Source organism: Brassica napus, chromosome A1 (genome assembly GCF_020379485.1).
Source record: "Brassica napus cultivar Da-Ae chromosome A1, Da-Ae, whole genome shotgun sequence".
In the NCBI taxonomy this organism is placed as follows: domain Eukaryota; kingdom Viridiplantae; phylum Streptophyta; class Magnoliopsida; order Brassicales; family Brassicaceae; genus Brassica; species Brassica napus.
The window spans coordinates 26,667,106-26,677,452 of NC_063434.1; the positions used below are offsets into that span (position 1 = coordinate 26,667,106).

Genomic DNA, 10,347 nt, shown 5'->3' on the forward strand with positions numbered 1-10,347 from the left:
AAAACTATTGCTTCAAGAGCCCATTCATGGAGTTTTCACTCGTAGTCGTAGTTCAGTAGTTGGTTTCTACTTTCTGTAGTACTTCACCATAATAATATAATTAAATTAAGTGATTAAGAAGATAATATTAATAAGTATTGTATCAAATTTTATAATCACATACTTGCATATATAAAATTTGGAGATCGTACGATATTGATAAGTTAGGCCACCACTACACGATGATCTAACTGGACGAGGGATTAGAAAAATGATATATAAGAAACTCTAGTTACGTATATCACCTCCTAACCTCCTGAATCATAGACCACAAGTATTAGTTATATAATATTTAATATAAAGTTTATATACTAAGTACAGAATAATCCATTAGCATTTATATACTCCCTCCATTTTTTAATATAAGTCGTTGTAGAGAAATTTTTTTGTTCTAAATTATATGTCGTTTTCGGTTTTCTATGTAAAATTTATTAGTAATTAATATTGTATACTAATGGTAATATATTTTTTATTTTTCTATTGGTTGAATCGTGGTTAGGTAAATAATTAATAATGTTTTTGTTTAGAAAATATAAGAAATTAATAGTTTTCTTAATCTACGTGTATAGCTGTAAAACGACTTATATAAAAAAACGGAGGGAGTATTATCTAGTATCTAACAATACTATATTATTGGTTTTGGTTTGAGCGACAAATTAAATGATTGTGGAAGTTTATTTTTCTTCTTTTGTTAAAAGCCATTCTGGAAGTTTTCTCCAACGTTTTGTGACCTACCTTGATATATATGACTCACTCCATCATTTAGAGTTTTAATATATACATTTTTTGGTTCTGAATGTCCAAAGTTGTTGATGACTCGGAAACTAGTGAACATTTGTGGTTTTCTTTTAAGAAAACAAATAAAGATTCGTATAAGTTTATTTAATTTGATAGAGGAATATTCGTTTTGATGTATAATTAGGTATTAGGTTATTAATTAATTAAACCAGCGAGATAATACTATTCTAGAACATACCTTACTGACGTTGGAAAGAGACGACCTTTTCCGAGCAACTGTACGACGATGTCTTCATGTTTAGCCAACAAGTAATCTCTCGTCTAATCACATAATTAATTCGACACCAATTATTGACATTTTGAAATAAAACAAAAACTTACATGTCATTAAGACGGACACGTGCCAAAGTTTAATTAACTAAGAAATAATTCGTCATTGACATTGGGCGGCAGATAATAAACCACTAATTTTTATTTATAATGTACTGCATTTAATCTACATTTGTACTATATTTTCATTCAAAACCATAAACTAAGAAATTTTTAATTAAACTAGTTTTTTGTCAACAACTACTGAATTTTTTTTAATACTGATGAAATGAAAAAGAGAAAATTTAATAAGCAGGTGGTCATCTCATGATGAGATTTGTGAAAGCATTTTATGTACTGCACATATCAACCTACGTACGCGAGATTTGTGAAAGCATTTTATGTACTGCCCATATCAAACTACGTATATCACAAGTTATATTATTTTCTTTTAAACAACACCAATCAAGCTCATACCTCTCTGAGTAGACACTTATAAATTATGCGCATAAATTCAACGATTACAGGAAAAATCGACTGGCCAACCTTTCATTAGATGAAAAGTAAGAAGAAAAACGAACCATTATTAAAAGAAAGAATAACTTTACAATTTACTCATACTACGAGAGTCATGACCCCACGATATAGACATTATGAACATGTTAATAAGATGACCACTCTTATCGGCCATTATAATATATCCATCTTGTGACTATTTACATTATAAAAGTCTTATAAAATATTAAACTAAGATTCAACCAATCATCGGAACATATAAGTTTTGTTTTGACATTATCTTTAATTAAGTTCTTGGGACCTATAAACCAAACATTTTGTCCCCAAAAAGAAGAGAAGAGATCAAATTTTCATCTGAAAAAAACACAGAGAGAGAGAGAGAGAGAGAGAGAGAGAGAGAGAGAGAGAGAAGAGAGAGAGAGAGAGAGAGAGAGAGAGAGAGGCATATGGCATTTTCAACTAAACTTTGTCTTCCTCTTCAAACACAATGTTTTGTTCCAAAGACAGTAAGATCAAAGACTTTGATGCTTCAACAGAGTCACGTTCAAGTTAAAGTCAAGCAAGTCACAGTTCCTCAACCAATAAGATACTCCACCAAGAACACTGTAAGATCCTTTCTTCTTCTTTTTTTGTCTAGAAACAGGTTTTGATTTTCTTGAGAATCTAATTAGTTTTGTGTTTTGTAAACAGGTATATGAAGATCCAGTACAAGGGATCTTATGTTATACCGATGATAACGGAGAGGTTATATGTGAAGGGTATGATGAAGGTCCTCGTTGTCCCCCAGAGAGTCCAGTAGTAACTTCTTACTCAAGGTATGATAATTTCATAAATCATGATCATCAGATTGATCCTGTTTCAATGTTTTTAGTTACCGAGATTGGTTTATAAAAAACAGAGAGGTGGAGATTCTTGATCTTCTGCAAAGAAGTTATCAGGAACTGAGAGTTGCAGAGAAAGGTGATGGTCAAAGACAGGAAGCTGCTTCACAACAAGAGTTAAATATGATCAAATGGAGCAGCTTTGACTTCCTCTAAACTCTCTCTCAAAAATCAAAATCTGTTCTCTCTTCAAAAAGGCCTCTTGAATAAGAATGTATAGATAAGGCTGTGAAAGAAGCAGCCATTTGCTTCTTTCTCGTTTCTCTTTTGTAAGAACACACAAACATGAATATATGTCCAGATTTTGGTTTCATTGTCTTCTCAAATATTAGAAAAGAATCTCATATACACAAGAAAAAATGTTGTTTTTGTACAGATAGGATACTAACTGAAATCATCTCACATCTTTCTAATGAATCATTCAGACAATCATCTAAAACTCTATCTGAACAACACATAATCTAAAAGATGCAAACAAAATCCATATCCAAGAGAAGAATCATAACCAAAGAATAGTGTTCTCATATGCACAAAACCAATTTCTATACCACAAAAAAAAAACTGGACATCTTGAGGATTCATAAATATATCACTCTGCTTGCGTACCGGTTTGAGAGGTTTCTTCTGGTTGATCTGCCCTGGAGTTATTAGCAATGACATCAGGGGGAGACCACTGGTCAGGAACCATGAGGAAGTAAGTAGTCATAGCCTTTCTGAATCTTCTCTTGTATTGCTTTGGCGAGATTACTGTTGGTGCTTCATTCTTGGGGCCTCCTAAGATTCCTGTAAACTTCACCCAAGACTCTAAATGTTTGTCCCATGTGTACTGCCTTAAGAAATCGATGATCCCGAGAACTAGCTCGTTCTTTTCTTCATCCACGCCTACTAGCAACGAGTAATCCATAACATCACCCAACTGCAAACACAAACAAGATGCATAGGTTTATGAATTTTACGAAGAGTAGTGAAGCGACAAGGATTTGAAGAAGAGTAAAACTCACTGCAAGAAAGGCGGTATCGTTCCAGACAGCTCTTTCCAACAACCGTTTTGCTTTGTTACCGACAAAAATGGGAGAAGTGGGCATTGCTTCAATCAAGTTCTGATCCAGCAAGACTTTATTGCTCCCACTAGAGTCAGGATTGTATCGCGCCCGGGAAGATCCTTTGAGGTCATAAAGCCGCTTCACAGTTCTTCCAAAGAGAAGATTCTCCATTATCAGAACATCCATCTTTGTTTCTTTACCACTCTTAAGTTGCTTGGTCGCGACCTATTAACACAAATACATACTCTCATCACAAGTGAGTCAAACATGAGCAGCAAAAATCTCTCAACTTAGCAGTTAAAATACCTGATAGATTCCCAAGATTTTTGCAAGGCAAGTTGGGCTTTTCGTGCTGATAGACTCAGATAAGTATTTGAAGTAAGCAGGTGCAAATTTGATGAACGATTCCAGTTCTGTCTTGGTGACTTGCTTGATGATGAAACGATCGTCCAGGGTTTTAGCAAAGAAGACATTGCTCTTTCCACCTTGAGCTCCCCATTTTTTACACCGGCTAAGAGACCTTATGAACTCAAGTTCCGAAGGGAGACATATACCTCGCAACGCCTCAAACCGTTTAGCATAGTAACAAGTAACCGTGTACTTCACTTTCCCAAGAGTGCCGTCTTCTCCATATGAGACTCGAGCATTGAAAGCTTTTGTGTATGAAAGTGGGTCAAGACGCAGAGACGAGGACATTGAAAGTATACTCTCATCCACTGAACTATTGCTTCTGCTAGGGTCAAAGATGGTGTCATCAACTGGGCGAGGGATATTCAGTTCAGAAGGAAATGAAACTAGAGATTCCCCTTCAACAGAAATTTGGCGTTGATATTCGGGTGTCATCAAGGCATATGCGATCATACTTGTGGGCTCATCATCATACACCGGAACAACAACATCATTTATACCCACAGGCAGAAGTAGCCTTGGTCCACCTTGAAGCTCTGCCTCTCTAAAAGATGAAATATAGACAGGGCTGTGCTCGCCAAATGTATCGAGCTTCTGAGAGCTAAGCAGAAAATTCTTGTTGATGGAGCGGTAGAAACTGAGGAATGGCATACCTAACCAGCTTACAGAATCTTCTGAGTTCTCATAATTTTTACTTGGCAAAGCAGGTGAAACTGGATAGGCTACCTTGGATTCCTTTTGATGTTCTGGGAGATCTATTGGCTTTAACCCCTCTGAGATTGACATGGAGGAAGGAGGAAGCAAGATCTTATTATTTGCTGGAATATCCTCTGATGTTTGACGTTCGCCTATCCATGCTGCATCAAGAGTGGCTGAAAGATTTTTCATCACTAAATGGCCATCAGACTGTGTCCTGCGAACATCGAGTTTATTTTCCACAGGATCAGAAGTATCAGGTAAGGTATTGCTGGGAGAAACTTCTCCCTCATCTTCCTTTTCCTGAATCAAATCTAAATTTCCGTCAGCTTCCTTCTGAACCTTATTTAACGAGCCAGTGTCACCAGTAGAACCACTATCAGGATTCGGATTATCCTCTGAGCCAGCAAGAAGAGTGTTTGTCCCAGCATTCATCTCAGGGAGCGTCTGGCTCTTAGCCAAGGGTGGTTTCTCATTTTCTTCTCGCTTTGTGTCATCACTACTCTCAAGCTTCTGTAAATTTGAGGCATTAATCAAGCGGTGATCCCACATATAAGACTGAAATATCAGCTGTCTGCGAAGCCGGTATAGTTCAAGAATGTCCACAAGAGGCTGGCCTTCCTTCACCTCCCCCTGCAACATCCTTTGCATATTTTCCTGGAAGAAACGTAAGAACAGTTTATCTTGCACCGCTGAGTTCTAGAAACTCTTCAATATAGAACATAAATTTTTTACCTCAAATTCTGCTTTCTCTCTTTGCAGCAGTTCTTCGAGTTGACCAATTCGACGCCTAGAACCTTTCACTGCAATTTGACTAATAGCATTTAGTACTTCAGAAAACAGAAGCTCTGCTCTCTCTGCCACCTGCTTGATAAAAAAAAAAAGAGAATCAATCAAAAATGTGAGATTTCAAAACTGTATCCAAGAAAATCACAGATATTTTTAACCTTATCTATCTCTCTCTGTATCCAGTCCTGATTATCATAGTTGAAACTTAGAACTGATGGTGGAAGGTAGACCGAATGAACATCTATAGTAGCGTATCGGAAGCAAGCTACCATGTTCCCAAATCTGCATGAGCACAACTTGTTAGACCAAAGGAAAAAACCACAGATTTTTTTATCAGAAGGAAATGAAAGAAAAAAGTACCCATAGAAGCGAAGGCAGTCTCTATGGAGAGAATGGCCACAACATGCTACTCTACTGGCAGCTGCGTGGTTTGAGAAACTGAGCTCCAGAAATTTCCCAAACGACAATCCCCAGGCTGCATCAGACATCACCACTCGTAGAGTCGCTGGAGGAAAGCCATTAGGTCGGGGACATCTCAGACATCTATGCCACATCCAGATCTTCCCCTCCTTTTCACCAGGTAAGAGATAATCTTGGAGCTTCTTCACAGATATAGTAAGGCTGCCTTGTCGATGAGTGTAACAGTGAACGTGAGCTTCTGATGGCATCTCACATGAACGACACCTGTAACCCTGCGATTTTGAGCATTTATTTGGGTTACCAAATTATTCTGTAAGCTGTAATAGATAAGTCACGTACATTACTTACCTGATCGAACAAATGATCTCTCAAGAACCGTCCCAATGGTTTATCGAAACTACCATAGTATTTTATCCGGAAGAGATGAGACCTCTCACACACGGTTCCTTTCCACACTGATCGGGACGATAAAGAAACCAAAATGCTCTGATGATCAGAGGGTGATGGAGGAAATTCCTCTTTTTGAGATTGTGGTTCCTTTGAATCCTCACTGTTTTGTTGTTGGATGGTTGTAAGGTCTGAACCATTGTCCTGGGGCTCTACTATAACGCTCGTACTACTTTGATAAGTCTTTCGCACAAAGCCTTCAGACAATATGTCTGCTGCCTCAATAGATGGGTTGCTTTTGTCTGCTGGTGTGTCTGCCAGTGCATCTCTTTCAGACAAATTTGAGTTTCTTCCCTCAGTCACACGGTCAGGCAAAGTCAATGAAACATTACAGCGTGAAAATACGAAACCCGGATTTGTTTCTTTAGCCTGCCAGCCTGAACCATTGGGTATCATAGGATTTATATCCTTCTGGAAGGACAGATTGGCAGTGGTCGAAAGCAACTCTGATGCTGGGACACTGTTTGCTCGTTGTGGTTCGAAACCAGATATCATTGTTGGAGATTTATCATGTATGGAAGAGACCGTGAAACCTGGCACAGTAGATATGGATCTTTCAATGCTTGTAGATTTATCCGGAAGAGCTACCGTAATCGGGGAGTTCAAGGGGAGTTCTGGTGAGGCTCCTTCGTCAGCAAGAAACGATGTCTCGAGTGCCAAATGATAAGCTGCAAAAACTCCATATCGGACCACATGCTTCACTTTTTTCAACTCTTCCTCATTAGCACCCCTAAGCAAAATCTGAAGAAGAAAGGACACAAAAAGCAATAAGTAATGTTATGAAGCAATCAGATCTGCATTTTATAATTCTAATGGCTAAGAGTGCTTACTGTAAAGCCTAATGGCCTTGGACAACCCTCAAAATACATCAACGTCTTTACTGCTTTCTTTCCAACTTGACCATGTTCTTCAAGAAACCTATCCACCCGAAAATTTTCACAGTAACCCAGCTTTTGAGAGGAGAGGTGATCTACTGAAGGAATTATCTGAGCACCGGTGCAGCGAGCAATGCGGTCTAAAAGTGGCCTCTTAATGTTTAGAACAAGAGATATGTCTTTGGCTAGAAGATACTCTTGCGCAAATCGAGAAACTGATTTTTCCACTAGTAGAATATTTGGACGTTCAGCGTGAATCTTTGCAACAGCCATCTTTAGATGCTCCTTTTCCTGAAAACAAAAATGTAAGTGCAAGAAGTAAAAGAGTTTAGGCATAAATAAGCAAATTCCATATCTAACGAAACATGGAGACACTATAATTTCACCTGTTGCAGCAAAGTATCAAAACTTGAGAACTGGTTTGAGACCCTTTGATACTCAAGGGCACCGCCTATAATCAATAGTCTAGCTTTCTCAATCTTCGCTTTCATTCTCCTATGAGCTACATTTTTCTTGCAAACAACTCCCTTAACCACCATGCTGTAATGTAATACACGGATTACTAAAAAAATGAAACTTCACAAGAATACAGATTACATAAATAGAAAATACACAGCGCATAAAATTGGGATAAAGTTTTGTTTCTTCTATTACCTATCATGTCGAAACCCAGAAGCTAAGCACTTTACTTTGACATAGCCACCAGGATCCATCCCTCCACTTTTGCTCATATCAGGCTTCAGTAAGTTAGCCGCCTCCCAAGAAAGAGAGGTGATAATCTCTAACCAGCCCTCTTTGCCATCTTCATCGCTCACAGGGAGGTTATCCACTTGCAACAGCTGTGCAAGCAAAGCTCTAAAATGCCCATCAACCACATTCTTCATAGTCTTCTTGTGCTCTTCACTCGTTCGATCCTCGCTACGGAACTCTCCACTTCCAAAGCTAGTGGAAGGCCGTAAATATCCCCACGCACCTGAGGCATCTCCCTCATTATCTTCTTCCTCGTCAAACAAAGAGCTTTCTCTCTCATCTTCTTCGTTTTCTGGATCAGGTGGAACCCACAAAAGTCCATTGTTCTCGAAATCCACCGGCTCTGCCACTTGATCATCCGAAATATCTGGCGGAGAAGGTGCTTCACTTTCGTCACGACCATCACTCTCATCTTTTTTCTGGAACTGCTCTGATCCTTCCCCAATTACAGATTCAAGACTCTGATGAATGAGTGGAGAGCCGCTTACGCTTTTCTGGTCAGCGGTGGTTTCGAAACTCAGATGCTTACAGTGGCTCATCTCCTCATATTCCATTGGGCCATAGTATTTATTAGCTTGAGGAGAATGACTCGTCTCAGTATCAGTCTGGTATGCACAATACTCATCGTACTCATCATCACTCCTGATGCATAAAGTAAAAAAGATATTAAGTTACCCAAACACGATTGCCACATGGCTTACCCTAGAGGTTGTCTGCAGAGTCTAATAAGCTTCACACGTACCTATGAGACTAAAGAGAACTCAGAGAAAGAGAGTACCTGTTTAAACCAAAGCGAGATGGATCTTCCACATCTGTGGCTATGAAACTATTACTCCTTGAAGTCTCTTTGCCTTGCTCTTTAGAAGCCACTCCGTGCAAACTGACATCAGAACCACGTTTAACCCTCTGATAAGGACCAACCAATCCTGGCATCGAGCCAAGAGTACTACTATTAGCAGTTGTAATAGTCTTTGAGCTAAGAAGACTTGTCTCAGAAGACGAACTACTAATCCCCGGAATATTCGAAAGATGCGTTCCACCATCACCTAGCTCCCATTGGCTGAAACAATAATTACAAACACGGATCCTCTCCCACTCCTCACGGGGAGCTCTCAAGTCGCTGGTAGCCAAAGGTATTGAGTTCGCAGTACATTTCCCACAGAAGACTCTCCCACAAAGACGGCAATGATGCCTACGGTTGATAAGGGTGAACTGACAATCACACTCATAACACACACGACAGCTCTGATCAGGCATCCAGAAATCCCTGGAGACAGTAGCTGGCTCGGACCGCCAAGGGAGCCATGATTTTAGCAGACCCACAATCTCACAGAGTGTCCTACTACAATCCCCTTTATTACAATCCCCTTTATTACAATCCCCTTTATCCATCTAAAAACCTCCCAACCTTCATGCTATGACTCTCATGGAAGTCTAGAATCCAAAACTCATCACCTAAGAGATGCAAACTCTAATCTCCAAGTCCTTGAGTCACTCTCCAATACGTTATAAAAAATCAGATGAGTCGCATAAGCTTGTTATCAGGTGGCTTGTAAAGATTCATCTTCAAAGGCTGGTTAGAGAAGGAAAGTTTCAACCTTTAGCTTACCCTCTCACTGAACAAAACATAAAAAATTCAAAATCAAACGTTAAAACGCTAGAGAGGGTTGTTTCATCATGAATGTGAATAAAGAGTGTATCCCACAACACGAAATCAATCAGAAACAAAAAAAAAAATCAAAACTTTGGGGGCAATCAGAGAATCCTTTTTTGGGTATTTCACGAACCTAATAATATGAAATAAAAATCTACCAAAACCTAATAATTAAGTTTCAAATTTTCGAAAATATGCAAATCGAAAATCGAAATCCTTGGAACTAATCGAGATATCGTTGAAGGGTTGTAACCTAAAACCCTGATTTGAATTTGATCGCGTCGAGATACCTTTTCGAATCGCCAGAAGATTCTTCGTCTTCTACTCGAGAGGGATTTTCCCTCCTTGAATTCAGGTTTTTTGAATTTTTATTATTTTTTTTTTAATCCGAATTTTGGAGCTTATTGACTGATATATTCTTTTTTTTTTTTCTGTGGTAGGGGAAGCGATCAATGATGATCCGCGTTTCACAGTTTCACCATACACCTTCACGTAGCCGATCTATATTAAACAAGGATCTGACCAATAATGTACTAGCAAAACAAATTGGGAAACCTTAATCTTTATAAAACAAAATCTGTAACAAGAAGAATTTTTTTTAATAAGATATAATATTTAAAAATACTTTGAGAAAAATCCATTAACATGTAAATTCCAACAATAAAGATTAGTAATTTGCTCATATTTAAGCACTTTCTTGTAAATCTAGTTAATTAGATTATGATGAAACATCCTTTCTACATTTTCTGAACCTTAATCCAAATTTTAATAGTTTGGTACAC

At 38.3% G+C, this 10,347-nt stretch overlaps 2 protein-coding genes across 4 annotated transcripts; one reads left to right on the top strand and one right to left on the bottom strand.

Annotated features, from left to right (window-relative positions):
• The first annotated feature begins 1,864 nt into the window (after positions 1 to 1,864).
• Positions 1,865 to 2,796, top strand: LOC106432654. 2 transcript variants are annotated; one of them, XM_048739495.1, is made up of 4 exons: positions 1,865 to 1,969; positions 2,027 to 2,207; positions 2,293 to 2,417; positions 2,501 to 2,796. In XM_048739495.1, exons 2-4 carry the CDS (start codon positions 2,049 to 2,051, stop codon positions 2,637 to 2,639), a joined length of 423 nt encoding a protein of 140 aa, XP_048595452.1. In that variant the 5' UTR covers positions 1,865 to 1,969; positions 2,027 to 2,048; the 3' UTR covers positions 2,640 to 2,796. The 2 variants fall into 2 exon arrangements, with proteins under 2 accessions (XP_048595452.1, XP_013728952.1); XM_013873498.3 differs by lacking the exon at positions 1,865 to 1,969 and having other exon boundaries at positions 1,984 to 2,207.
• Positions 2,797 to 2,809: 13 nt separating this feature from the next.
• On the bottom strand, positions 2,810 to 10,049 carry LOC106348802 (1-phosphatidylinositol-3-phosphate 5-kinase FAB1B-like). Of its 2 annotated transcripts, none has more exons than XM_022688247.2 (12): positions 9,856 to 10,049; positions 8,690 to 9,484; positions 7,816 to 8,553; positions 7,548 to 7,701; positions 7,117 to 7,452; positions 6,188 to 7,027; positions 5,780 to 6,111; positions 5,578 to 5,701; positions 5,366 to 5,494; positions 3,833 to 5,287; positions 3,485 to 3,751; positions 2,810 to 3,399 (listed from the first exon to the last, which is right to left on the bottom strand). In XM_022688247.2, the coding sequence occupies exons 2-12, from the start codon at positions 9,301 to 9,303 to the stop codon at positions 3,073 to 3,075; spliced, it is 5,316 nt and encodes a 1,771-aa protein (XP_022543968.2). In that variant the 5' UTR covers positions 9,304 to 9,484; positions 9,856 to 10,049; the 3' UTR covers positions 2,810 to 3,072. The 2 variants fall into 2 exon arrangements, with proteins under 2 accessions (XP_022543968.2, XP_013644073.2); XM_013788619.3 differs by having other exon boundaries at positions 8,690 to 9,527.
• Positions 10,050 to 10,347: the final 298 nt, after the last annotated feature.

Bases quoted from the DNA above. Each gene is read 5' to 3' on its own strand.
- LOC106432654 (XM_048739495.1), top strand. From the start codon at position 2,049: ATGGCATTTTCAACTAAACTTTGTCTTCCTCTTCAAACACAATGTTTT. The intron at 2,208-2,292 runs GTAAGATCCTTT...TTTTGTAAACAG, and splicing joins GATACTCCACCAAGAACACT to GTATATGAAGATCCAGTACA. The intron at 2,418-2,500 runs GTATGATAATTT...TATAAAAAACAG, and splicing joins GTAGTAACTTCTTACTCAAG to AGAGGTGGAGATTCTTGATC.
- LOC106348802 (XM_022688247.2), bottom strand. From the start codon at position 9,303: ATGGATAAAGGGGATTGTAATAAAGGGGATTGTAATAAAGGGGATTGT. The intron at 7,453-7,547 runs GTGAAATTATAG...TTTTGTTTTCAG, and splicing joins TTGATACTTTGCTGCAACAG to GAAAAGGAGCATCTAAAGAT. The intron at 3,400-3,484 runs GTGAGTTTTACT...TTGTGTTTGCAG, and splicing joins ACGATACCGCCTTTCTTGCA to TTGGGTGATGTTATGGATTA.